A 27,830-nucleotide genomic window follows, 5' to 3' on the forward strand; every position below is an offset into this window, starting at 1 on the left:
CCCCTGGTCGCTGCCTCCGGGTGGTTTTTTTTTTTTTTTTGACAGTAATTAGTCAAATCTCTTTGGGGAATTCCTGAGAACTGCAAGCCCCCTCCTGCATCTGCCATCTGTCTCCTTGCCAAAACCTTATCTGGGATTCCGAAAACATCAGGAGGAGCCAAATGTCTCCCGTGTCCTGAAATTTGCCTCTCCGGAGACTTCGGAAGACCACGGATCCACGCCGCTTTTGCTGGGGGAGAAAGTTGGCGGATTCCACTGTGTTTACGGGTTTTTTTTTTCACGGTGGAGGGGGGCCGGGAGGGCCGCGGGTTAAAAGAAGGGGCAGGATGCAACAGCAAAACCATTTCTTGGTGGTTGAGCTCGTGTCGGTGCCTCTTTTCTCCTCTTCTTGCCTTTCCCTGGGGAAATCGGCCCGCAGCGAGATATCAAGGTAAGAGCTTTTCTTTCCGCCGCGAACGGCCGTCGCTCCTTCAAATCCTCCCTCTCCAAATTGCTTCAAATTGCGTGAATTCGGGCAGTCGCTCTCTCTTCAAACGGCTTAAAATTGCACGAATCGAACAGAAACGCTCCTGGAAAAACACCCGATTCGGTGCAAAGGGTCGCGCTGCTCCGGATCCGGAGTTTCTTTTGCAAAACGTACGCGTAGGTGCTCATCAAATCACCCCGCTCGCATCGTGCATCCTCCCTCCTGCCTCAGTTTCTCTCTTTCCAGCCAGGAAAACAATTCGGTGGGGTTGTTTTTCACCAAAACTCCTCCAATTTATGCCTAGCTTTGCTCCGGGAGGAGGCGGGGGGATTCCCATAGGCAGGACCCCTGGGTTCAGTCCCCAGGTTGGGGCAAAATGGGATGAATAAAGGGTTAAAATACACTCGGAAAATCTGATTTTTCTCCACTCTCGGTCCACAGTAAAAAGAAAAACTTTCCCAGTCATGCAATTCTTTCCAAAAGGGTCAAAATAATTCATCCCCACCGCACCATGGGGCAAAAATGCCGTGAAAAGAGCCTGGCAGGTATTTTAATGAGAAATTTTTCACCTCCAGAGCATCGCTGAGCTGCTTCATCACTTTGTTGTTTGGGGTTTTTTTCATTTTTACGGAATTTTTATGATTTTGCAGGAGCCGGGATGAAGCTCTCCTTCGCTTTCCTGCTCCTGATGTTAGGTAGGTTAAAGAAAAAACCAAGACGGTTTTCTTCTGAGGATGCTGTTAGATGGAAAAGTCAGGGGTGATGGTTGTTCCTGGGTTCATATTTCCCCCCCGTCTCTTCTCCAGGAGCTGTGATGGACGCCCAACTGACACAAGAAAAAGGTGGGTTGCGGAGTCTTGCATTAATAGACGGTATTTCCACCCAAAACGGGGTGGTTTCTGCTTTGGTTTGGGAAGTGGGGAGGGAGCAGAGCTTCTTCACGGCTACATTGTGGGCCTACGGAAATCAGATGTTCTATTTTCGCGTTGTTTGTCCTCAAATTTGCGTACACCCCGTGGGGCGATTCCCTTCAGCCCCACTTTCACCCCAAGCGTTGGACACCCCAACCCCATTTGTAGGTAACCCCAGGGCAAAGAGGCCCCGTTTAAACTCAGGAATCCCAAAGCCGGTGGGTTTCACCCCAAAATGCGCACGGTCGGGAGGGTTTGGGGGGGGTCCCCCCGATACCTCACCCTCTGCCTTCCTGCAGCATCCCTGCTCTACCCCTACGGTCCGGACCAGCATGACCATAAGAACCCCAAACTTGATGATGGGTCATCGGAGAAGGTCTCCCTCGCCGTCACCTTCACCTTCTACAGCAAAGAGTACAAAACCCTTTACGTACGTGAGCCAAAATTCCGTCTCTTCCTTGCGGGTCGCTCCGTTTTCTGATTTCCCCTCCTTTTGCTCCTTTTTCCAGTCCATTTTGTCACCTGCCCCCCAACAAAATCTCCTCGTCCATGGGATTGACCCGGTTGCCTTAATAGGATTTTATTTTTTTGGTGCATCAAAGCGTCCTCGTACGGTTGGTGGGGCTTGGGAGGAGACCTGCACCCTTCGGGAGCAGCGGTTGGGAGGTGCGTGGCCAAATTTAGGGTGTTATATCCCATCGCCACCCTCTTTTTGATAGAGCCGTAGATGCAATAGTGACCTAAACACCTCCGATATGGTCGTAGAGATGCAGAAGTCGGTGGGAAGACTGCATCTGGATCCCGTGTCCATCTCCAGGTGACACCAAGTCAAGGTGTTGACCCCGTGACAGGGCTTCCGACACAGGCTGTCGCCGTATCGGGGTTGACCCGGTGTCTTTTACAGGTGAACAACAACGGCGTGATTTCCTTCGACACCCGAGTCAACCAATACACCCCCGACCCCTTCCCCTTGGCTGACGGACGCCCCTTCGTGGCCCCGTACTGGGCGGACGTCAACAATGTACTGGGAGGGGATGTCTTCTACCGAGAGACCACCAACCCGACCCTGCTGGCACGCATCACCAAGAACATCAACGAATACTTCCCCACGATCCCCTACACCGCCACATGGGCTTTCGTGGCTACCTGGGACCACGTGGCCTACTACGGCTCTACCACCAATAAGGTAAGGTCCACAGTCAGGACTCGAAGGCCAGATAAGGTCACGCACGGGGAAAATCAATTTAACCCACCCTGACACGGTGCAGAGACGAGCGCGCGGCCACGGGCCAACGCGTTGTGGAGAGCAAAACGAAATCGTGGCCTCGAATCCGTCCTCGATTTGAGGACCGAGGATCGAGCCAAGCCAAAGCCAGAGCTCTGCTGCAGGTGCTCGATTTCTTGGCCCTCGCAACCCCTTCACTCGCTCTCGCCACCCACGCGTTGGCCTTACGACCCACGTGTTGGCCTTCCTGACCCACTCGTGGGCCTTCGCAACCCATTTGTTGGCCTCATGACCCATTTGTTGGCCTTACAATGTATTTGCTGGCCATACATTCCATTCGTTGGCCTTCCTGACCCATTCGTTGGCCTTCCTGACCCACTCGTTGGCCTTCGCAACCCATTTGCTGGCCTCATGACCCATTTGCTGGCCTCATGACCCATTTGCTGGCCTTACAATGTATTTGCTGGCCTTCCTGACCCACTCATTGGCCTTCCTGACCCACTCATTGGCCTTCCTGACCCATTTGTTGGCCTCATGACCCATTTGTTGGCCCTGCAACTCTTTTGTTGGCCTTCCTGACCCACTCATTGGCCTTCCTGACCCATTTGTTGGCCTCATGACCCATTTGTTGGCCCTGCAACTCTTTTGTTGGCCTTCCTGACCCACTCATTGGCCTTCCTGACCCACTCATTGGCCTTCCTGACCCATTCATTGGCCTTTGCAACCCATTTGTTGGCCTCATGACCCATTTGTTGGCCTTACAATGTATTTGTTGGCCTTCGTGACCTCTTCCTTGGCCTTCGTGTTCCGTTCCTGGCCTTCACGACCCGTTCGTTGGCCTCCCTGACCCATCCATGCCCTGGATGGGTACACAAAACCCCATGGAGCTCCTCGACTGTCCCTAGGCGCTGACGTGCAGGTGTCACATCCAAACCTTTACTCCCCAATTAATTTACGGGGGTTTTTTTTCTGGGTTGAAAGCCAGCTTTTCCACCGCGCTGCTCCTCTGGCCACCTCGCGCAGAGAAAGAGGCTGCGGTAGAGCACCAAAAGTACTCGTCTGAAGGTAGACACCAAAAAAACCAGCCTGGATGGACCATGCCTGACCAAGATGGCTTCCTTGCACAGCTCTGGGCAAGGAGTCTACACCCGTGTGCAGCTCTCAGGGCTAAATCCCATCCAGATCTGCTCATCCCACCACCGATGGTGTCTTCTCCTCTTTCCTTTTCGCAGGGGAACACCTTCCAAGCCACCCTGACCACCAACACCAAGACCTCCTTCATCATCCTCAACTATTGGGACATCCAGTGGACTACGGGGGGGGCAAGCGGCGGTGACGTCGAAACGGGGCTCGGAGGCACCCCGGCCCACGTACGTGGGGCTGCAGGAAAAGCAGAGGGACATGGGATGGAGTTGAGGAATTTGGGAGGAAGGTTGACCCGAAATGGGGTTTTTTTTGGGACAACACCAGGTTTGCCGAAGGTAGGACTTCGGCCCATGGGGTTTTTGTAGAAGACAAAGGGTGGAGGATGGTGGCCCACCATGGGGGGAAAACGCCACGTTCACTCACGGTAGGAGGTTGTCCCGTACCATTTTCTCAGGACAACGGTGAGGAAGGTTGGAGGTTGGCCCACAAGGTTTTTGGGGGGAAACCACCAAGTTCACTCACGGTAGAAGGTTGTCCCGCACCATCTTCTGGGGACAACGATGAGGAAGGTTGGCGGTTGGCCCACAGCTTTTTGGGGACACCCCCCCCCACCAGTAGGAGGTTGTCCCACTCCATGAATCCCTCCGAATCCTCCATTTTGACCCCTCTTTCCAGGCCGGCTTCAACAGCGGAGATGAAACCAACTTCTACAACATCCCCGGTTCCCAGACCGAAGCCATCATCAACATCACCAAGACCTCCAACGTCAACGTCCCGGGGCGTTGGGTCTTCCAGGTCGATGACTTTAAGGTGACGGGGGTCCCCACTGAGATGCCCAAGGTGGTCGACAGCAAGAACTGCTGGTTGTAAGTTGGGGTTTTTGGGGTGAAAACCTAGGAAAAAAGGGAGAATTGAGAATTAGGTGGGAAACCGTTTCCTCCTCTTGAGTTCTTGGTTCCTTCCCGCAGATAAATCGAGGCGTCTGGGGCAGAGGAACCGTCCCCATCGTCCCCATCGTCCCCATCGTCCCCGTCGTCCCCGTCGTCCCCGTCGTCCCCCCGTCACGTGCGTAGGGCGGGGTCGCACAACGGGACCCATCGACCTCTCCCAGAGCAATAAAATTGCAGCTGAGACATGGCGGCTCCCGCGTCTTCGGTCCTCGCGTCCGTCCGTCTGCTTTCGGGGGGCGGTGGGACCAGACGTCCGTAAATTCATCAATTTTGGGCCGCTTTGTGCATGAATTTGTGGGGTTTTTGCATTCCGCCTGCATGAATTTACCAATTTTGACCCTCCGCGCACACAAATATACGGGGGGTTTGTGTCTGTATACGCGAATTTATGATTTAGTGCCCTCCGCACCCATGAATTTATGATTTTTTTGGTCTGCCCGATGTGAATTTCTGAATTTTGCCCCCTGCGGGCCTAAATTTCTGATTTTTTTCGCCTGCGTCTTCAGGAATTAGTGAATTTTTGCACTCTACGGGCACAAATTTGCGATTTTTTTTAACGCCTCTCCGCGCGCATTTATGCTTTTTTTCTGCGTGCGCAAATTTAGGATTTATTGCCCTCGGCGGCCGAATTTGTTTTGCATTCTCTGTGCCTATATTCATGAATTTTTTCGCCCCTCTGCCTGTAAATTTCCAATTTTTTTTTTCCTCTGTACAAATTTATGAAGTTTTGCCTTCTGCACGCACAAATTTATGAAAGTTTGCTGCCTTTGTGCACAAATTCATGATTTTTTGCCCTCTGCGTGCAAGAATTGATGATTTTTTGCCTTCTCTCTACCTAAATTTATTAATTTTTTTGTCGCCGTGCATGAATTTTAATTTTTTGCAGCCTCCGTGCAAACATTTTTTTGTCCCATTTGCACAAATTTAGGATTTTTCGCCCTCTGCGTGCAAGAAGTGATGATTTTTTTTGCACGATGTGCACAAATTTATAATTTTTGCCCTCCCTGTGCATAAATTTCTCATTTTTTACCCTTTATGAGCACAAATTTCTGGGTTTTTTTGCACTCCGTGCATGAATTTTTTTTTTTTTTTTGCCCCCGCGTGCGTGATTTTTTTGCACTCCGTGTTTAAATTTATGATTTCTCGTGCTCTACGTCACGCACTTGCGGGGGTTTTTCCCCTTTTTTGCAGAAATTTAGGATTTTTTTTTGCTCTGGGAGCATCAGAGGGAGAATTTCCGCTCGCAAGCGCGGCTTCCTGCAAAAAAAGTCACGTGGTTTTGCGACAAAACCCGGCTCTGGTGGAAAAAAACCAACCAAAACCAACCCCCAAAATGCCAAAAAATGGGTTTTAAATGCGCCGACCTCGTTTTATTTGTCGTAATCCCGGATTTTTTCCCATTTTTGGGGTGTTTTCCTCCAGGGCCGTGAGGTCTGGGTTGGGCCAAGAGCCCAAGTGATGAATTTTGGGGAAAAATCCCATTTTTTCGGGGAAAAAAATCACCTAAAAACGCCACAAAGGGGGAATTTTTCCCCGAGGAGAAGGGTTTTGCGCGGGGAAATGAGCAGCGACGCGCGGGGGGCGCGCAGCAGGCGAGCAGCACCCGTGCGCGCGCGGGGCTACGGGCTACCGCGCTGTGCGCGCAACGCGCCTCCGCGGGCCGTGCGACAGGCGGGCAACGCAACGCTCAACACGCGCTGGGGGTGCACGCAACGGGCACAACGCACAACACACGTGTGCAACGCAACACGCAACACGCGCTGGGGGTGCACGCAACGTGCACAACACACAACACGTGTGACGTGCAACACACAACACGCTAGGTGTGCACAACGTTCACAGCGCACAACACACGTGTGCTGCAACACAACAGGCGCTGGGTGTGCACAACACACGACACGCGCTGGGTGTGCACAGCGCACAACATGTGTGTGCAGCAACACAACACGCGCTGGGTGTGCACAGCGCACAACACGTGTGTAACGCAACACTCAGCACGCCAGGTGTGCACAACACGTGTGCAACGCAACACGCAACACGCGCTGGGGGTGCACACAACGTGCACAACGCACAACACGTGTGCAACGCAACACACAACATGCTAGGTGTGCACACAACGTGCACAACACACGTGTGCAACACAACACACAACACGCCAGGTGTGCACACAATGCAACACAACACACGTGTGCAACGCAACACACAACACGCCAGGTGTGCACACAACGTGCACAACGCACAACGCGCGTGCAACGCAACACACAACACACGCTAGGCATGCACACAATGTGCACAACCACGTGTGCAATGCAACACAACACGCGTGTGCACAACACGTGTGCAACGCAACACACAACACGCCAGGTGTGCACACAATGCAACACAACACACGTGTGCAACGCAACACACAACACACTAGGTGTGCACACAACGTGCACAACACACAACACGTGTGCAGTGCAACACAATACACGTTAGGTGTGCACAACACGTGTGCAACGCAACACACAACACACGCTAGGTGTGCACACAACGTGCACAACACGCAACGTGTGCAACGCAACATGCAACACGCTCGGTGTGCACACAACATGCACAACACGTGTGCAGCAACACAACACGCGCTGGGTGTGCACAGTGCACAACACGTGTGCAACGCAACACTCAGCACGCCAGGTGTGCACGACACGTGTGCAACGCAACACGCAACACGCACTGGGGGTGCACACAACGTGCACAACGCAAAACGTGTGCAACGCAACACACAACATGCTAGGTGTGCACACAACGCAACACAACACACGTGTGCAACGCAACACGCAACACGCTAGGCGTGCACATAACGTGCACAACACACAACACGTGTGCAACGGAACACGCAACACGCTAGGTGTGCACACAACGTGCACAACGCACAACACGTGTGCTGCAACACACAACACGCTAGGTGTGCACAACGTTCACAGCGCACAACACGCGTGTGCTGCAACACAACAGGCGCTGGGTGTGCACAACACACAACACGTGTGCAACGCAACACGCAACACAGGCTAGGTGTGCACACAACGTGCACAACACGTGTGCAGCAACACAACACGCTGGGTGTGCACAACGCATGACGCGCGTAATGCAACACTCAACACATGCTGGGTGTGCACAACACGTGTGCAACGCAACACGCAACACGCCAGGTGTGCACACAATGTGCACAACGCACAACACGTGTGCAACGCAACACACAACACAGGCTAGGTGTGCACACAACGTGCACAACACACAACACGTGTGCAACGCAACACACAACATGCTAGGTGTGCACACAACGTGCACAACACGTGTGCAATGCAACACAACACACACTGGGTGTGCACACAACGTGCACAACACGCAACGTGTGCAACGCAACATGCAACACGCTCGGTGTGCACACAACGTGCACAACACGTGTGCAGCAACACAACACGCGCTGGGTGTGCACAGCGCACAACACGCGTGTAACACAACACAACAGGCGCTGGGTGTGCACAGCGCACAACACGTGTGTAACGCAACACTCAGCACGCCAGGTGTGCACAACACGTGTGCAACGCAACACGCAACACGCCAGGTGTGCACACAACGCAACACAACACACGTGTGCAACGCAACACGCAACACGCCAGGTGTGCACACAACGTGCACAATGCACAACACGTGTGCAACACAACACACAACACGCCAGGTGTGCACACAACGCAACACAACACACGTGTGCAACGCAACACACAACACGCTAGGTGTGCACACAATGTGCACAATGCACAACACGTGTGCAGTGCAACACAATGCACGTTAGGCGTGCACAACACGTGTGCAACACAACACACAACACACGCTAGGCATGCACACAACGTGCACAACCACGTATGCAATGCAACACAACACAGTAGGTGTGCACAACACGTGTGCAACGCAACACACAACACACGCTACGTGTGCACACAACGTGCACAATGCACAACACACGTGTGCAGCAACACAACACGCACTGGGTGTGCACACAATGTGCACAACACACGCGTGCAGCAACACACAACACGCGCTGGGTGTGCACAGCGCACAACATGTGTGTGCAGCAACACAACACGCGCTGGGTGTGCACAGTGCACAACACGCGTGTAACGCAACACTCAGCACGCCAGGTGTGCACGACACGTGTGCAACGCAACACGCAACACGCCAGGTGTGCACACAACGTGCACAACGCACGTGTGCAACGCAACACGCAACACGCCAGGTGTGCACACAATGCAACACAACACACGTGTGCAACGCAACACACAACACGCCAGGTGTGCACACAACGTGCACAACGCACAACGCGCGTGCAACGCAACACACAACACACGCTAGGCATGCACACAATGTGCACAACCACGTGTGCAATGCAACACAACACGCGTGTGCACAACACGTGTGCAACGCAACACACAACACGCCAGGTGTGCACACAATGCAACACAACACACGTGTGCAACGCAACACACAACACACTAGGTGTGCACACAACGTGCACAACACACAACACGTGTGCAGTGCAACACAATACACGTTAGGTGTGCACAACACGTGTGCAACGCAACACACAACACACGCTAGGCATGCACACAACGTGCACAGTGCACAACACACATGTGCAGCAACACAACCCGCGCTAGGTGTGCACAATGCACGGCACGCGTGTAACGCAACACACAGCACGCGCTGGGTGTGCACAGCGCACAACGTGTGTGCAGCAACACAACACGCGCTGGGTGTGCACACAACGTGCACAACACGTGTGCAACGCAACACACAACACGCTAGGTGTGCACACAACGTGCACAGCACACAACACGTGTGACATGCAACACAACAGGCGCTGGGTGTGCACACAACGTGCACAACGCACAACACGTGTGCAACGCAACACACAACACACGCTAGGTGTGCACACACCGTGCACAGCACACGTGTGCAATGCAACACAACACACAACGCTACACGCACCACAGGACAACACCCAACACCCGCCGCGTGCGCGCACAACACACGTACACAACGCCAACCACAACGCAAGCGACACAACCCGCGCGCGCACGCCCGGGTGTGCGCACAACACACGCTACTGTGCGCAAACACAACACCCACAACACACAACTTGGCACAAACAGCCCCGAAACGTTGTGCCCACACCACGCTCCGACACGACACAACACACAACACCCCCACAACACCCCCACAACACACAACTTGGCACAAACACCCCCAAAACGCTGCACCCACACCACGCTCTGACACAACACACCCACAACACACAACACACCCACAACACACAACACACCCACAACACACAACACACCCACAACACACAACTTGGCACAAACACCCCCAAGACGTTGCACCCACACCACGCTCCGACACGACACAACACACAACACCCCCACAACACACAACTTGGCAAACACCCCCAAAACACTTCGCCCACACCACGCTCTGACACAACACCCCCACAACACACAACACCCCCACAACACACAACACCCCCACAACACACAACACACCCACAACACACAACTTGGCACAAACACCCCCGAAATGTTACGCCCACACCACGCTCCGACATGACACAACACACAACACCCCCACAACACACAACACACCCACAACACACAACTTGGCACAAACACCCCCAAGACGTTGCACCCACACCACGCTCCGACACGACACAACACACACAACACACAACACACACAACACACACACACCACAATTTAGTGCAAACACCCCCAAAACGCTGTGCCCACACCACGCTCCGACACGACACAACACACACAACACACACACACCACAATTTAGTGCAAACACCCCCAAAACGCTGTGCCCACACCACGCTCCGACATGACACAACACACAACACACCCACAACACCCCCACAACACCCACAACACACAACTTGGCACAAGCACCCCCAAAACGTTGCACCCACAGCACGCTCCGACACGACACAACACACCCACAACACACCCACAACACCCACAACACCCAGTTTAGCACAAACACCCCCAAAACGCTGTGCCCACACCACGCTCCGACACGACACAACACACAACACACCCACAACACCCACAACACACAACTTGGCACAAGCACCCCCAAAACGTTGCACCCACACCACGCTCCGACACGACACAACACACACAACACACACACACCACAATTTAGTGCAAACACCCCCAAAACGCTGCGCCCACACCACGCTCCGACACGACACAACACACACCACACAGCTTGGCACAAACACCCCACGACACAACCCACAACTTCGCACCCCCCCGACCCCCGGAGCCCCTTTCCGTCAGCCCCAAAAAGGGATTTTTTTGGGTGGGGGAAAAAACCCCTCCCTCCTCCGCCGCCCTTTTCCCTTTTTTTTGCTTTTTTTGGCCCAAATTCGGTCAAAACCCACCCAACCCCCCCCAATTTTGTACCGCTCGCCCCCGCTCGTAATTTGGCAAAACTAAAAAAAAATTAAAAATCCCTATTTAGTCATTCAGACCTTTTTTTTTTTGTTGGCCATTTGCATCAAGGCCCGGCCTGGCTTTCATCAAAATGATGGTTTTTCTCCCCGTTTTTCACCTTTTTTGCTCGCCAAAAATGATGTCAAGGCGCTGGGTGGGTCAGGCCCCCGGGGGCCTCCCGATTTGTCCTTTTTTAATTAATTTTTTTCCCCCTTTTTTTGCAATAAATAATCAAGGGAGGAGCAGGAGTCGGCTGCCCGGGGTCGCTCTCGACATTCGCAGCAGGGATTTGAGGACAAAGCGGAGCTTTTTGGGGTCGGATAAAAACGAAAGGGAGGTAAGGGTAAATAGAAATATAAAGAAATGGGGGGGTTTGGGCAGGGAGGAGGCGAAAGAAGGAGAATACGTCTGGAAATTCCTCAAATGTTCCCCCCCCAGCCCTGGGTTTGCTCCCGGGAGCGGCTGAATTTGATTGTTTCTGCGGGGATTTTGGGGGAAAAAGGGAAAAAAGGGGGAAAAAGGGGAAAAAAGGGAAAAAAGGGGGGGAAAGGGGAAAAAAGGGAAAAAGGGGGAAAAGGGGGAAAAAAGGGGGGAAAAGGGGGAAAAAAGGGAAAAAAGGGGGGGAAGGGAAAAAAAGGGAAAAAAGGGGGGGAAAGGGGGGAAAAAGGGGAAAAAAGTGAAAAAAGGGGGGAAAGGGTGGGAAAAAGGGGAAAAAAGGGAAAAAGGGGGGAAAGGGGGGGAAGGAAAAAGGGGGGAAAGGAAAAAAGGGGAAAAAGGGGAAAAAGGGGAAGAAGGGGGAGAAGGGGAAAAAGGGGAAAAAAGGGGGGGAAGGGAGGAAAAAGGGAAACGGGGAAAAAGGGAAAAAAGGAGAAAGGGGGAAAAAGGGGAAAAAAGGGAAAAAAGAGGGGAAAGGGGGGGAAGGGTAAAAAGGGGAAAAAAGGGGAGGAAAATGGGAAAAAAGGGGGGAAGGGGAAGAAAGGGAAAAAAGGGGGGGAAGGGAGGAAAAAGGGAAAAAAGAGGGAAAAGGGAAAAAAGGGGAAAAGGGGGGAAGGGGAAAAAAGGGAAAAAAGGGGGGGAAGGGAAAAAATGGGGGAAAGGGGAAGAAAGGGAAAAAAGGGAGAAAAAGGGAAAAAGGGGGAAAAAAGGTAAAAAAGGGGGAAGGGAAAAAAGGGGGAAAAAAGGGGGGAAAGGGAAAAAAGGGGGAAAAAGAGAGGAAAAAGGGAAAAAAGGGGGAGAAAAGGGAAAAAAAGTGCAGAAAAGGAAAAAAGGGAAGAAGAGGAAAAGGAAAAAGGGGGGGAAGGAGAAAAAAGAGAGGATTTGGGGGAAAAGGGGGGAAGGGAAAAATGGGGCAAAATAAGCAAGGGAAATAGGGAAAAAAGGAAAAAGGGGGAAAAGGGGGATGGAAAAAAGGGGGAAAGGAGGAAAAAGGAAAAGAGAGGAAAGGGAAAAAAGAGGAAAAGGGAAAAAAGGGAAAAAGGAGGGGGAAAAAGGGGGGGAAGAGGGAAAAAGGGGGGCAGAGGGGAAAAAAGGGGGGGAAGGGAAAAAGGGGGGGAGGGGAAAAAAGGGGGGGAAGAGGGGAAAAAAGGGAATATGCTCAGAGGAGAGCTTGAATTTTGTAAAAATTTGGGGGGGACCCAAAGGCTTCGTCCTGGCTCGGTTTCCGTGGAGATGTGAAGGGATGGGACAGGGGGTCCTCGGATGCGGGGGGAGGGCGCGTGTAAACGCCAAAAAAAAGCAGATTTGGGGGTCAAGTGCAACTGCAATAAAATGTAGAATTTTGGGATGAGGGAAAAAACCAGATTTTGGGGGCGAATGCAATAAAACACTTATTTTGTGGATGAGCGTGAGGGCAAAAAACAGATTTTTGGGGGATGCGTGTGAGTCCGAGTGCAATAAAATGTTGAATTTTAGGACATGTGCAAGCGCAATGAACCTCAGAATTTTGGGCCGTGGGCAACCACAAGTGCAAATTATTTAAAAAAACAGAGAATTTGATCGTTTTCTTACCTTCTGCAGCCAAAGGACCATGGACGACAGCCCGGGCAGGGGAAAAGCTGCTGCGCCGCTGCGGGTCCGGACCGTCGTGTTATGGAGTGAGTTCAAACAGGGTGGAGAAACGCATCGTAACCTGTAAAATTCCCCCTCCGAAACGTGAATCGCCTCAAAATAAGATTTTTCCAGGCCAAGAGGTCACATTTCGCACCCCCATCCCACGCAACGATTGAGAAGAGACAAAATTCCCCCCCGCCGTGACACGTAGAGGGGGAACCAAGAGGCAAAGACCCAACCCAAGACGTATTTTCGGGGGGATTGGTTGAAAATAGGGCAATTTTCCCCCTGGTTGCAACCCAGCGCCGGCCACGGTCCTTCAGCATCATCTCTGAGCGTGGCTCTCCCCGTTTCCACCCCCGTGGCCTTTTGGAGGTGAAAGGAGACGCCTTAAAAATCCCAATTGCTCCTTCCAAATTCCTCCATCGGGCACGAAACCCTCCCAAAAATGCCCAGGGAATTAATTGCTATTTCTTCAAATTGATAGGCCTCTCAATCGATATTCCTTCAAAGGAATTTCTTCAATATTTGCTCAAATCGATGGACCTTGTTTCTCCAACTTGATAACCCATCAAATCAATAGTCCATCAAATCAATAATCTATCAAATCAACGTTAATTCAAGCTGTTATTTCTCAAAATTAATATCCCATCAACTCAATAGTCCATCAAATCAAAAGTCTGTCAAACCAATAGTCCATCAAATCGATAATCTATCAAATTAATGTTAATTCAAGCTGTTAGTTCTCAAAATTAATATCCCATCAACTCAATAGTCCATCAAATCAAAAGTCTGTCAAACCAATAGTCCATCAAATCGATAATCTATCAAATTAATGTTAATTCAAGCTGTTATTTCTCAAAATTAATATCCCATCAACTCAATAGTCCATCAAATCAAAAGTCTGTCAAACCAATAGCCCATCAAATCGATAATCTATCAAATTGTTAATTCAAGCTGTTATTTCTCAAAATTAATATCCTATCAAATCAATAGGCCATCAAATCAATAATTTATCAAATCAATAGTCCATCAAATCAATAATCTATCAAATTAATGTTAATTCAAGCTGTTATTCCTCAAAATTAATGTCCTATCAAGCCAATAGTCCATCAAATCAAAAGTCCATCAACTCAATAGTCCATCAAATCAATAATCTATCAAATCGACGTTAACTCAAGCTGTTATTTCTCAAAATTAATATCCTATCAAACCAATAGGCCATCAAATCAATAATTTATCAAATCAGCGTTAATTCAAGCTGTTATTTCTCAAAATTAATATCCTATCAACTCAATAGGCCATCCAATCGCTATCCCTTAGCCACCAAGATTAAATCAGGTGCCACCTCAAGCCCAACTTGAGTTTTGGTCGCCAGCCAAATCTGACCTTCTGGATGACGAAGGCACTGATGCTCAACTCTCCTCTTCCTCGGGCTCTTCCAGGTGTTTTTTACTTGCTCGGCGTTGCTGCGTCGGCTCCGCATCACCTGGGGGAAGACTTCGTGGTGGCCTTCATGCAAAACGGTTTGCAGCAGACCCTCAACAGCGACTTCAAGCTGCTCATCACGGGTTATTCGCCCTTCACGTCCGTAACCATCTCCATGAAGAAGCCGGGCTTGAGGATGACGGTGCAGGCAACCACGGGCCAAACCATCCTGGTGAAGATCCCGCCCCAAGCAGAGATGGTGGGAAGTAAAACCTTCGACAACACCGTGGTGGTGAGGGCCAACAATGCCATCTCCCTGGTGATGGTCAATGAGAAACCCACCTCGACTGACTCAGCCGTGGTCTACCCAGTGCACAGTTGGGGCACGGAGTACCACGTCGTGACCCCCAACGTGGGCACTGACCGCTATGGCGAGTTCGTGGTGGCCGCCTGGGATGAGCCCACCGTGGTTGACGTGTACCTCAAAGCCACGGTGACCTACCAAGGCCGGTCTTACCCCCGGGGCTCGGTGCTCCCCATCAGACTGGAGCCCTTCCAAGCAGCCCAGCTCCAAAGCCCTTCCGATATGTCCGGCACGAGGATCGTGGCGCAGAAACCCGTGGCCGTCTTCACCGGCCACACTTGCTTGGCCAGGTTCACCCAATGCGACCATTTGGTAGAGCAGCTCCAACCCGTTTCCAGCTGGGGCACCACCTTCATCATCCCGCCGTTGCCTTTCGAGACTCAGTCTGATATCATCTACGTCTCCACCTCCCAACCCACGCGCGTGGAGTCTCAACACGGGGTGACCAAGACCGTTCGGGAGCTCCGGCCCAGCCGGTCAACGCTCTACGGACTCCAAGCCTTAAATACCTTGTACCTCTCGGCCAACGCCGGCATCCAGGTCATTTTTTTTGCCGACGGAGGTAATAAAGATGCCATCTCTTACGACCCCTTTTTTATGACCATCCCAGACGTCTCCAGCTACTGCCACTCCTATAACATCTACGCCCTGGACGGTTACGATAATTACGCCCTGCTGATAGCCAAGAGCTCGGAGACGTCTGGATTGATGCTCAACAAAATGCCGTTGAGAAACGTCGCGTGGAAGCCCGTCCCGGGTACCGATTACTCCTGGGCCGGGCAGAATTTGGGCGGCCAATTCGCCGTGCATACGGTGGAGCATAAGACTTCTCCCTTCGGGTTGCTCAGCGTGGGGATCCGGGAGCAAAAAGCCTACGGGTCGGTGGCCGTTTGCGACAGCGGTGAGTGCCCCGTGGCCACCTCCAGCTCCCTTCCCCCCCTTTTTGCTTCCCTCCTGCCAATAAAATTGAGTTCCCCGAGCCGGGTGCCTGTAACAGCCCCTTTCCCTCCCCGTAGCCGATAAACTCCGAGCTCGCATCTAGAAAAGTATCTAAAATGAGCTGGTTTGAGCTGAAACACAGCTTTTCTCCTGTAGAGCAAGGATAGGAAGGTCTAAAAGGGGGTAATTCATCCAACGTAGCGTTGGAAGGGATATTTCTTCTAGAAATATATAAGCTATAAATAATCTATAAAGCCATCATGTATAATTAAACAATCGAGGAAAGGAGCCTCAAGCGATCAACCCAGATGTTCAAGCCTAAGTTGAAGGTGATTAAACCTACCTGGGATAAATTTTTATCTATAAATAATCCATAAATAAATCTTCTATATTTAAGGAATCAATGAAAGGAGCCTCAAGCAATCAACTCAGATGTTCAAGTCTAATTTTAAGGTAGCTAAACCTACCTGGGATAAATTTTTATCTATAAATAATCGATAAATCAATGATGTATAATTAAACAATCGAGGAAAGGAGCCTCAAGCGATCAACCCAGATATTCAAGTCTAATTTTAAGGTAGCTCAACCTACCTGGGATAAATCCTGCTTTAATATAGCAGAGATCCGGAGGTGCTGGTTGACCGTCTACAGTGGCAGTGATGTCCCCGAGGCCACATCTGGCAGCAAAGTCATCCCCCCCCTCCAAATAATCACCTGTGATTTCTTCCAGATCCCTGCCGGCTCGCGAAATGCCGCGCGAAGGAGACGTGCAAGCTGGAGAAGGGGGAGGCCGCGTGCGTGCACGACTACATGGGAACCTGCATGGGCTCTCAGTCCTTGCAATACCACACCTTCGACGGGATGACCGTGGACATCCGAGGCGGCTGCACCTACACCATTGCCAAGTATTGCGGCAACGATCCCACCCTGGTGCCTTTCGTCGTGGAGGAGAAGAAGAGCGAAGGCGATTTTAAGGAGGGGTTGACCAACGTCTATGCCTACACCTACAACATCTCCATCCACAAAGGAGAAGGAGGCAAAATCCAGGTGGGTTTTTCCAGGCTGTGGCAGCGGTATTCCAGATAAAGCCTTTTGTGCCAAGTGGAAGGGGATAAAACATCGTGGCGGGAGAGGTTGAAGTTAAAAAAATGAGGAGAACCACCAAAAAACAGAGAGTATTGGGAAATTTTGCGTTATAAATCAAGGCATGGCAAAGGAGAGGGGTGTTTTGGACCTGACTCGAGATGTCCTCAGAGGTGTCTCCAATGAACCCATGCCGACTTTTTGGTTAGCATCGAGAAAAAGGTAATTTTAAGGATGCAGCTCTACCGTGAGGTTGGCTTCCTCCATGAGGTCTACCGACCGTGGAGATCTACCACAAAAAAAGGAGTCTAGGTGAGACGTCAGTCTGTTCTGCACGGTTAGATGAGGGTTCTCCCAGCCGTACGCTTCGGGGATCTTAACATAAATGAGATTTTAAGCTCCGAAGTTGAAGACGATGGTTCTCCCATGACACCTTGGGGTTTTGATCTTTTCCCGCTACAGCCTATCTACGGGACGTGGGGCAAAATTGCTGGTTTATGCTGCTAATTCCTTCTTCCTGCAAGAAATTTCTCTTTCTGATTGTATCTATACGCTTTTTTGGGGTTGTCAACTCTTAGCAAAGCCACCATCCGATGAGATTTAATCCTTCTCCTTTTCCCCAAGGTCAACAACAAACTCATCAACCTACCAGCCACCCTGGAAGCGGGGAAGATCCAGATCTCCCAAAACGAGGGTCGGACTATCCTGCAGACGGATTTTGGGCTGCAGGTGACCTACGATGAAGACTGGGCCATAATGGTGGCGGTGCCCAGCAGCTATTTCGGGGCCACCTGTGGACTCTGCGGCAACTTCAACGAGGACACGGAGGACGAGATGATGCTTTCCGATGGCACTCAGGCTTCCAGTGTGGAGGACTGGGCCAAGAGCTGGCGAGATCCCTCCTGCCGGGATGATTGCGGAGACCAGGAGACGCTGCAGGACACGCCAGGCTGTGGTGAGCTCAGATGGGGGGGGTCCCCCAAGCATTTTGGGGAGAAAAAAGGGGGATCTGGCCCTGGGGTACCTGAGAGCTGCTGCCCAGCCCACCAAGCTGATGCTTGTAGGCATCAACTTAGTCAACATCTCCAGCATCAGGGAAGGGTTGTGTTGCTCTTTCCATGCCAAACCACCCCAAAATCCACCTTATCTGACTTCAGACTTCCATAACGCACAGAATTATGTAAGGGTTTTCTCGAGGACCATCCCCACCGGGTGTCTCATGGACTCCAAATCACTTGTAGGCATCAGCCGAGCCAACATCTCCAGCGTAGGAGCCCGATGTCCCTCTCAGGAAAGCGTTTAGCTCATCCCTTGCGTTGCCCTCTTTTTTTTTGAGATCTTCTTCTCAAATATCATCCCCACAGCTCAGAGATGCCCCCAAAACAGCCACTTCGAGGCCTGTGGGACGGCGTGCCCTGCCACCTGCACCGACCCCAAAGCCCCCGCGTCCTGCAGCAAGCCGTGCACGGCGAGCTGCCAGTGCGACGAGGGCTTCGTCCTCCACAACGCCACGTGCGTCCCGGTGGAAACCTGCGGTTGTTTCCACAATGGTCGCTCCTACAAGGTCCGGGAGGAGTTTTGGGAGGACGGGAGCTGCAAGAGCCGGTGCCGATGCGAGGCGGGGGGCAAGGTGGCTTGCAGAAAGGCTGGGTGCAAAGCCCATGAGAAATGCGTCACGGTCAACGGCGTCCCCAGCTGCCAGGCGAACAAGTACTTCACCTGCATCGGGACGGGCGATCCTCACTACACCACCTTCGACGGGTTGAGATACGACTTCCAAGGGACGTGCATCTACCAGTTCGCAGCCCTCTGCACCCAGGACCCCAAACTGGTCCCCTTCACCGTCAAGGTGGAGAACAACAACCGGGGCAGCAAAGCCGTGTCCTTCACCAAAACCGTCACGTTGGAGGTCTACGGCAACGTCATCAGCATGAGCCAGGAGCATCCGCGCAAGGTCAAGGTAGGTGGCCGCCAAGGACCTCATGCAACCTGCATCTAAACGGCTTATTTTCTCCGTTTTTCCCCTAAATCTCCCTTTTTTTCCTCACGCTCGCTTTCATGGAAGCCTCAATTTCTTTCTGCCGTCTCCAGAGGGAGCCCTGAGCAGCTAATTCGGATTTAAACGCCTTCTTTTTAAACACTTAATATTAAAAAAAAAGAAAAAAACCCTACAACTTGTCCATGGCGTGCTGGAAACAGCCCATTTTCGCTCTGGGAAACTAAGGGAGGGGAAAAATAACCATGAATAATCGCAAAAAGCAGTTCAAAAGCAGCCACTTTGCTTGACGTCTTCGGCTTCTTTTTTTTTTTGCTCCCATGCGGCTTTCCGAGTTTATATTCCCCTTCTCCCCGACAGCTGCAAACTGACTCAATTAATTTGGGAAAGGTTCAATTCCCACCTTGTTTTAGCCAAAGTGTTGCACAAAAGGCTGAGCTACAACTTCTCCTTTATTTTTCCCTCCCAACCATAATATTTTCCATTTAATATAGAACCCTATGCCTGGAAATTCTCCTCGGGCAAAAGATTTTCGCAAAAACACCCGAATCTCAAGGGATTCGCATTTTTTTTTTCGGGAAATTCTCCTCGTGCAAAGCCTTTACCCCAAACTTGACTGATTTGAATTCGCCCAGAAATCCTCCCCGTGCAAAGGGTTTTGCAAAAAAAAAAAAAACCAACACTCAAATTCCAACTAATTCGCATTCGCACGGAAATCCTCCCCCTGCAAAAGGTTTTGCAAAACCGCCCAGATCTCGAGCGGGTTGCACGAGCCGTTTGGCACCCGCTGCCACCACCGACCTCCCCCACCGCCTTCCCCAGGTCAACGGCGCCTTCGTGGAGCTCCCGTTCACCCAGAAGGACCAGTTCGAGCTCTACCACAGCGGCGTCCACGGCTTCGCCCGCACCGCCTTCGGTTTGCGGGTCAGCTTCGATTGGTACAGCTACGCCCGCGTCATCCTCCCCGACGACTACGCCGGCGCCGTTTGCGGCCTCTGCGGCAACGCCAACCGCGACGCCGATGATGACTTCATCACTCGCGACGGCAAACGGGCCGCGGATGAAATCCAGCTGGCCGATAGCTGGAAGGTGGGAGACGTCCCTGGCTGCTCGGCCGGTTGCGTGGGGGATTGCCCGGTGTGCAACGAGGAGCAGAAACAGCCCTACCGCGGTGACGGCTATTGCGGGGTGATCGCCAGAGCTGGGGGGCCTTTCCGGGCTTGTCACCGCGCCATCGACCCCGCGCCCTTCCTCGAGGATTGCGCCTTCGACGCCTGCCACTACAAAGGCCAGCGAGACACCTTGTGCAAAGCCATCGCTGCCTACGTGACGGAGTGCCAGAGCCACGGCGTTGGCGTGGAGCAGTGGAGGACGCCGTCCTTCTGCGGTGAGCGGGGCCAGAAGGGGATTCCCCCTCGCGCTTGGCCGTAAAAATAAGGTTTTGAGCCCAACCGCCCACTCTTGGCTTTGCTTAGAGCCAACGGAAACACCAAACGCCTCCAAAATCGGGTTTATTTGCCCCAGTTCCAACATCTCCTTGCAACGCAATTACTTCATCCTCTCCCTCCGCAGCCCCTGAGCCAAACAATGAGTTTAGACACAAATACGAATGTGGGGAAATTCCCTCCAACTCGTTGCCAAAGCAAAATTCATTTCTTCATGCAACGGTGCAAAATCAATCCCCGTTGCCCTCCAGATTCTTCCCCGATGCAAGGAAGGGGAACGCAAAATCAGTCCCCATCGCTCTCCGGAGCAATATTGAGGCTCGGCCACTCAAGATTTGCTTGGATTTGCACCCCAAGCTTTGGGCTGATGAAAGGAGAGGATTTATCTGCCCCCTATTCCAACCATTCCTTCCAGAAAACTTATTTTATTCTCTCCCTCCACAGCCCCGAGGCCAAACGATGAGTTTAGATGCAAATACAGATGCAGGAAAATTCCCTCCAACCCATTTCCCGAGCAAAATTTGTTCCTCCTTCGTGCAACAGAGCAAAATAAATCCGTATTTTCCTCCACCTCCTTCATGCAAGGAAGGGGAACGCAAAATAAATCCGTGTTGCTCACCACGTATTTCATTAATGCAAGGAAGGGGGAATGCAAAATAAATCCGCGTTGCTCACCACGTATTTCATTAACGCAAGGAAAGGGAACGCAAAATAAATCCCCTTTGCGCTCCAGAGCGATATTGATGCTCCACCACTGAAGACTCGCTTGCATTTGCCCCCCAAGCTTCGGTGCAATGATGGAAATACTCACCCTGATGCTTTCGGTTGCAAATCCAAGTAGGGCTTCACGTTTTTCTCCTCTGCTTCTTGCAGGTCCCTCCTGCCCCCGTCATTCGCACTACGAGCTCTGCGGGAGCAGCTGCCCGGCCACGTGTCGGGGTCGATCCATCCCTGCGGACTGCACGTCAGCGCTGTGCATCGAAGGTTGCTTCTGCGACGAGGGCTTCGTCCTCAGCGGTGACGAGTGCGTGCCGGCGGGCGAGTGCGGCTGCGAGCACGGGGGCCGCTACTACAAGAAGGGTGAGGATTTCTACGCCTCGTGCCGGGAGAGATGCCGTTGCAAAGCCAAAGGGGTGGTGGAGTGCGAGGAGGTCTTCTGCAGCGCCCACGAGGAGTGCCGAGTAGAGGACGGGGTGCTGGGGTGCTACCCCACCGGCTACGGGCGGTTGGTGGTGTCAGGCGACCCGCACTACGTGACGTTCGACGGGCGAGCCTTTGACCTCCTGGGCTCCTGCACCTATGTCCTGGCGCGGCTCTGCAAGCCGGAGCCGCGGTTGACGAACTTCTCGGTGCTGCTGGAGCACGACGTGGGCGGTCGGGGCAACGTGGCCCTGATGAAGAAGGTGGTCATCTCCATCCACGGGTACACAGTCAGCATGGAGAGGGGACGGAAGTGGGAGGTGACGGTAAGTCAGGAGGGTCCCGCGCCTCGGTGCACGTGGGCGTGCAAAATCCGTGGTGCGCACGCGCACGCAAAATCCCTCGGTGCACGCGTGCGTGCAAAAATCCCTCGGTGCAGCCATCTGTGCAAAAGCCCCTGTGCACGCGCGCAGGCAAAAGCTCCTGGTGCATGCAAAATCCCTCCGCTGGTAAGTCAGGACGTCTCTCCCTCGGTGCACACGTGCGTGCAAGATCCTTTGGTGCATGCATGCATGCAAAATCCCCTGGTGCATATGTGCGTGCAAAATCCCCTGATCCAGAAGTTGGGATGTCCCCATCCCTCGGTGCACACGTGTGTGCAATATCCCCTGGTGCATGCCAAATCCCCTGGTGCACACATGTCTGCAAAAAGCCCCTGCTGCACGAGTGCGTGCAAAATGCCCCGATGCATGCAAAACCCATCGGTGCACTCGTGCAGGAAGAAAGCCATCGGCGAGCGCGTGCGTGCAAAATCCCCCGGTGCGCGCGTGCGTGCAAACCCCTCCCCATCCTCCGTGCACATCCCAGGTGGATGGGGAGCGCTACACGCTGCCGCTGGTGACGAAAGACAAGAAGCTACGGATTGGCCAAGAAGGGAACAACATCGTCCTCCAGACCACCGCCGGCCTCCGGCTCCTCTACAACGTGGCCACCTACCTCCTCATCACCATCCCCGACGCTTACCGGGGCCGCGTGTGCGGACTGGGTGGCAACTACAACGGCGACCCCGGTGATGACTTCCAGCTGCCCGGTGGGTCCCTGGCACAGAGCACCGAGGAATTCGTCACCTCCTGGAAGGTGCCGATGGAGGACGGAGCGTGCACCGACGGCTGCAACGGCAAGGTCTGCCCCGTGTGCGATGCCACCGACACTGCTCCCTACGGCGCCAGCGACTCCTGCGGGTTCATCCGGGACCCAGCGGGACCTTTCGGGCCGTGTCACTCCTGGGTGAGCCCGGTGGAATATTTCAACCACTGCCTCCACGACGTTTGTGCTGCCGACGGTGCTCGTGATGTCCTGTGCCACAGCCTCCAAGCCTACGCCGCCGCTTGCCAAGCCGCCGGGGCCGAGATCGGCGGGTGGAGAACGACCGCTTTTTGCCGTAAGTGCTCCGGAATATCTCCATGGAGCCACTTCAACTCCTGTTTTCCTCCAGAGCCACATTTTCCCCCAGCAAACCCCTCCAATTTTGCAATCGTGGCTTTTTTTCCCTGCTTTCGAGGCAAAGTTGCCTTTGCTGTCCGAACCGAGACGACCTACAAATGACTTGTGCAATATCATGCAAGGCTGCCTTTTGCTTAACTCCTCCCAAAAATCTATCAAATAGCCCAGAAATTATTTTTAAACCTCCTCCAAAACCCTCTTTTCGGGCCTTCAATCACTTATTTCCCCCCAAAAATACCCTGGAGGAAAGAAATTCCAGCTCACCGCCCCCGAAACGTCCATATTTGTGTCCAATGAGTTCGAAACGGGCGTCCCTCTACTTTGCCTCGAGGTGATTAGTGATACAGCCGTTAAAAGCAAAATTTGGTTGGTTTAGCATCTCTTGGAGCCATCAAAGACGCCCAAGACCATTGGGGATGCCCCGGTGGGTCCAGAAAAAAAGGGTCATGATTTTGGGGGGGTTTTGGGGTTTTGATTTGTTTTTTTGTTTTTTTTTTTTTTATTTCTCCCTTTATTCCAGCCCTCTCCTGCCCACCCCACAGCCACTATGAGCTCTGCACCCGGACCTGCGACTTCACCTGCGCCAGCCTCTCCGTGCCGGCCCCGTGCAGCTGGACGTGCTTTGAGGGTTGCCAGTGCGACGATGGGTTCCTCTTCGACGGAGAAGCTTGTGTGTCCTTGGAGCGGTGCGGTTGCATGCACCAGGGACGGTATTTCAAGGTGAGGTTGACCATCAAGGCTTGGCGTTGGTGGTTTTGGTGAAAATCAAGTTGAGGAAGGATTGTGGGGTGGGTTGTCCCATCTGGATGATGCAATTGGTTTGGAGAGTCAGTCTTTGATTGGGTAGGTTGTCCCATCTCATCGATGCAACCGGTTTGGGGCCTCAATCTTTGATGAGTTGGGTTGTCCCATCTCATCGATGCAACTTGGGGTCTCAATCTTCAGTGAGGTGGGTTGTCCCACCTAGATGATGCAACAGGTTTGGGGATTCCATCTTTGATGAGGTGGGTTGTCCCAGTTAGTCGATGCAACTGGTTTTGGGACTCGGTCTTCGTCGAGGTGGGTTGTCGCTTCATTTTAAGGACGCACGTCCAAAATAATGCAATTAATAACATCCTCAAAGGCATATTTTGATTCGCTGGACCAGGGGAAAAAGGACAATTAATTCGTTGAGTTGCACAAACTCCACCAAATCCATCTCACGGTTTTTCTTTCTCTCTCCGGGATTTCTTCCCCCCTTAAAGGTGGGAAATTCCCCCAAAATTCGGAGGTGGCGTCCATATGGATTAACGTCTGAGCCTTTCCTTTCCAGGCGGGTGAGACCATCATCTCCGGCAACTGCTCCACAAAATGCAATTGCCACCCGTCCCAGGGACTTGTCTGCGAGGACATACGGTGTCCCCGAGACGAGGTCTGCGCCACACGGGACGGGGCGCAGCGCTGCGTCAAGCGGGAAGGCCAGTGCCGGCTCTCTCCGGGGGCCTCCTTGACCACGTTCGACGGCGCCGGTGGAAGGCTCCTCGCCAGCGGCGCTTACAAAGTGGCCGCCCTTTGCAACGAGCAATCACCCAACTGGTTCAAGGTGGTGGTGGAGGTCAGCGAGTGTCGGGACGACAGCATCCCGGCTGCCGTGGCCGTCTTCATCTTCTTCCGCGAAGCTTTTATCACTGTGAATAACAACATGGAGGTGTGGGTAAGCCGGGGCAGGGTGTGGGCAACCCTTTGCGGCCGAGCAAGATGAATAATTAAATGAAGACCTGGAATTTGGGTGGGATTTCTCTCCTCGTCCTTTAGACGCCCTTAGGTGTTCAACCCCCAGGATATCTCTGTGCTTTGTCCTCTTTTGATGGGGCAGTCTGGGATTTTTTAACCCGTTTCTGGCATTTTGCCTTGCTGCAGGTGAACGGTCTTTTCACCCGCCTTCCAGCTGTGGTGTCCAAAGCCATTTCCGTGAGCGCGGCGGCGAGGAACATCACCATCTCCCATACGTCGGGGATGGATGTGCTCTTCAGCCCCAGCGGGGAGGTGACGGTGACCGTAGGGGCCGCCTTGGTCAACCAGCTCTGCGCTCCCTGCGGCAACTTCAATGGCGACCCCAGCGATGACCTGAAGCTGCCTGATGGCCGGACCGTGAGGAGCATCGGAGAGGTTGTCGATGCCTGGAAAGCCAAGGATTTTGCGGGATGGTGAGTGACCCCAAAAGACCCCAAACCCCCCCCCAAACCATGGGTCGATATTTTTTTATGCCTGGGCAAGCAAGAGGGTAGGGAACGACCTCCATGGGGCATCAGCGGGTTGGGCTAGGAGGCATCCGGGAAGGACTTCTCCATCTTCTTTGGTTTCATCCACAGCGACTGACACACAAACCCAAGGAAATTATTCTGGTGAGTGACTCTTCTCCTCCTTCGCTGTCACATCTCACGCTACAAATGCTCCTGCAGCTCCATGATTGGATAAGGCTTAGTTCGTTTGACCCTCCCTAATTAATTACCTGAATAATTGGGGGGTTCTGGTTTCAGCACGGACCAGAGAGTCTCTTAGAGAGACACGTATGAGGAGTAGACACCCAATGCCTCAGCTTTGCGTGTCCTACCCGGAGGACAAAATGGCTATCGACCAAAATCACGACGCCCGGGAAAGTTGCCTTCGCAGAAAGAAAAAACCGAGCCAAGAGCAAGCCGAAAATTGGTTCTTTGGGGTCTCATGGGATGGCTTCTGCTTCGCTACGCTGCTCGGGTTTGTCCCCACGAGAAGCAGAGAGGCAAATACAGGCTGATTTATTGACTATAGAGAGATTTCACTGGCTATAGAATGAGCTTGCTGAATATGGGGTAATTTCGCCCGATACAGAAGGATCTTGCTGAATATCAGGTAATTTCGCCCGATATAGAAGGATCTTGCTGACACAGGGCCTTCTTGCAAAATACAGAGTGATTTTGCCAACTATAGGGCAACTCCGCCAAATATAGGCTGATCTTGCCCAATACAGAGCGATTTTGCCGAATACAGGGCGATCCAGCTGAACAGAGGGCCACCTTGCCATATATAGAGCGATCGTGCTGAACATAAGGTGATCTTGCTGTATCTAAGGTGATCTTGTCAAATATACAGTGATTTTGCCAAGTCTAGAGTTATTTTGCCCATTATAGAGCCGTTTTGCCCAATATAGAGAGCCCTTTTGCCCATTATAAAGCCGTTTTGCCCATTATAGAGCCATTTTGCCCAATATAGAGCCACTTTGCCCATTATAGAGAGCCATTTCGCCCATTATAGAGCCATTTTGCCCAATAGAGAGCCATTTTGCCCAATAGAGAGCCATTTTACTGACCAAAGAGCAACTCCAAAGCCACCGCCACCGGGCAATGACGATCCTCCCAAGGGCCATCCCATCTCCACCATCCGCTTGCTCGCCTGCACGCCTCGCCCTCGCGTCGCCCACCGGCTTGTCCTCACTCCGCCGCCTTCCCCGGCCCTCCCACCGCGTTGCCTGTCCCGCACGGCACCTCCACACCAACTCCAAACCCCGCCACGTGCCCTAACACGATCATTTAACCCTTGCTTCCCCTCTGCTGCTGGCTACCAGGATGCTCCTGAGGGACATGGGACAAAGTTGCAACAACGGGGTGGCGGGTGGGGAAGGAACTGCAAGTTTTTGGCGACGTCCATGACGTGGAAGATGAAGCCAACAACGCCGTAAGGCAGTAGCCAGGCTTGGAAACTTTTTGAGCGTGATCCCACGCGCAGGGAGGGGATCGGCCCCCGAAAAACATGGTGGCGTTGAGGAAAATTCGCCTTGCGGGAAGGGGAAGACGCAACTTTCTGCCTCCCGGCGGGGATGCGATGATGAGGGTGAGGAAGGGCTGTTGGTTCCTCTTCAAAGGGGAAACCCTGACGGCTGCCCACGTTTCATCTCTTACAGCCGCGTCTCCAACCTCGTGCGGATGGAAGCGGAAGCCCCCGTCTACCCTATGCAGTAGGCGAAACCCCGCGGGGACCGACGCGAGGGAACGGTTTCCGCGCACGCTCGCAGTTCACGTACTTCTTGTAAATACTCCCGCCGAGGTTTTCACGCCTCTGGAAGCACCGATGGGCGTCTCGGGTTGAGTTTCTGCAAGCGCAGAAGTGCAAGCACTGAGCTATGATGGACGTCTACGGTAGCAGGTCACGTGGCCTCAAATACCTGTAAAAAAAAAAAAGGGCAAACGCTTGATCTGGCCTGAAATCAGGGAGAAAAAAGGTGTATTTTAAAGATCTGATCTACTTCAGGTCGAGCCCAAAGGCGAGATGATCCATCTACACCGGAGTGGCCTGAAGGAAAGCGAGATAAACACCTCAAACCAAAATAAACAGAAAATTGAGATCCACAGACCCAAATCCCAGCCATTTTCCCCCAGAAATGCACTGTTCCCGTTGACTGTTTTCAGTATAACGCTGCCTGCTGCTGGGTAAATCAATAAACCCTTTTTACAAAGTTTTTTCTTGTGGGTTTGGTGGTTTGGGGTTTTTTTTGTGCTTTGTAAATTCTGGGGTGGGGGGAAAAAATGGGAATTGTCTCCTCTGTTCCCGCTATCGGGGGAGCAACACCCCAACATTTTTCCTGTGGGGGAAAAACCTCAGTGTGGTTTCCCCCAGCGAAAATATCCACGTTT

General features: G+C 52.5%; 2 protein-coding genes across 2 annotated transcripts; both read left to right on the plus strand.

Moving 5' to 3' along the window:
* Positions 1 to 354: 354 nt before the first annotated feature.
* LOC309600806 (alpha-tectorin-like) lies at positions 355 to 4,881 on the plus strand. Its single transcript, XM_082333394.1, has 8 exons — positions 355 to 430; positions 1,117 to 1,161; positions 1,273 to 1,308; positions 1,677 to 1,807; positions 2,282 to 2,563; positions 3,835 to 3,972; positions 4,424 to 4,614; positions 4,717 to 4,881. The coding sequence occupies exons 2-8, from the start codon at positions 1,125 to 1,127 to the stop codon at positions 4,718 to 4,720; spliced, it is 819 nt and encodes a 272-aa protein (XP_082189520.1). The 5' UTR covers positions 355 to 430; positions 1,117 to 1,124; the 3' UTR covers positions 4,721 to 4,881.
* An 8,379-nt stretch (positions 4,882 to 13,260) lies between these two features.
* On the plus strand, positions 13,261 to 27,577 carry LOC309600804 (IgGFc-binding protein-like; the record flags this gene model as incomplete). Its single annotated transcript, XM_082333391.1, has 12 exons — positions 13,261 to 13,327; positions 14,729 to 15,976; positions 16,745 to 17,061; positions 17,722 to 17,964; positions 18,662 to 19,057; positions 19,916 to 20,480; positions 21,412 to 22,004; positions 22,546 to 23,119; positions 23,702 to 23,901; positions 24,494 to 24,874; positions 25,081 to 25,367; positions 27,101 to 27,577. 12 exons carry the CDS (start codon positions 13,261 to 13,263, stop codon positions 27,156 to 27,158), a joined length of 4,929 nt encoding a protein of 1,642 aa, XP_082189517.1. The 3' UTR covers positions 27,159 to 27,577.
* Positions 27,578 to 27,830: the final 253 nt, after the last annotated feature.

Source organism: Platalea leucorodia (genome assembly GCF_965183815.1).
Source record: "Platalea leucorodia genome assembly, chromosome: 25".
NCBI lineage: Eukaryota > Metazoa > Chordata > Aves > Pelecaniformes > Threskiornithidae > Platalea > Platalea leucorodia.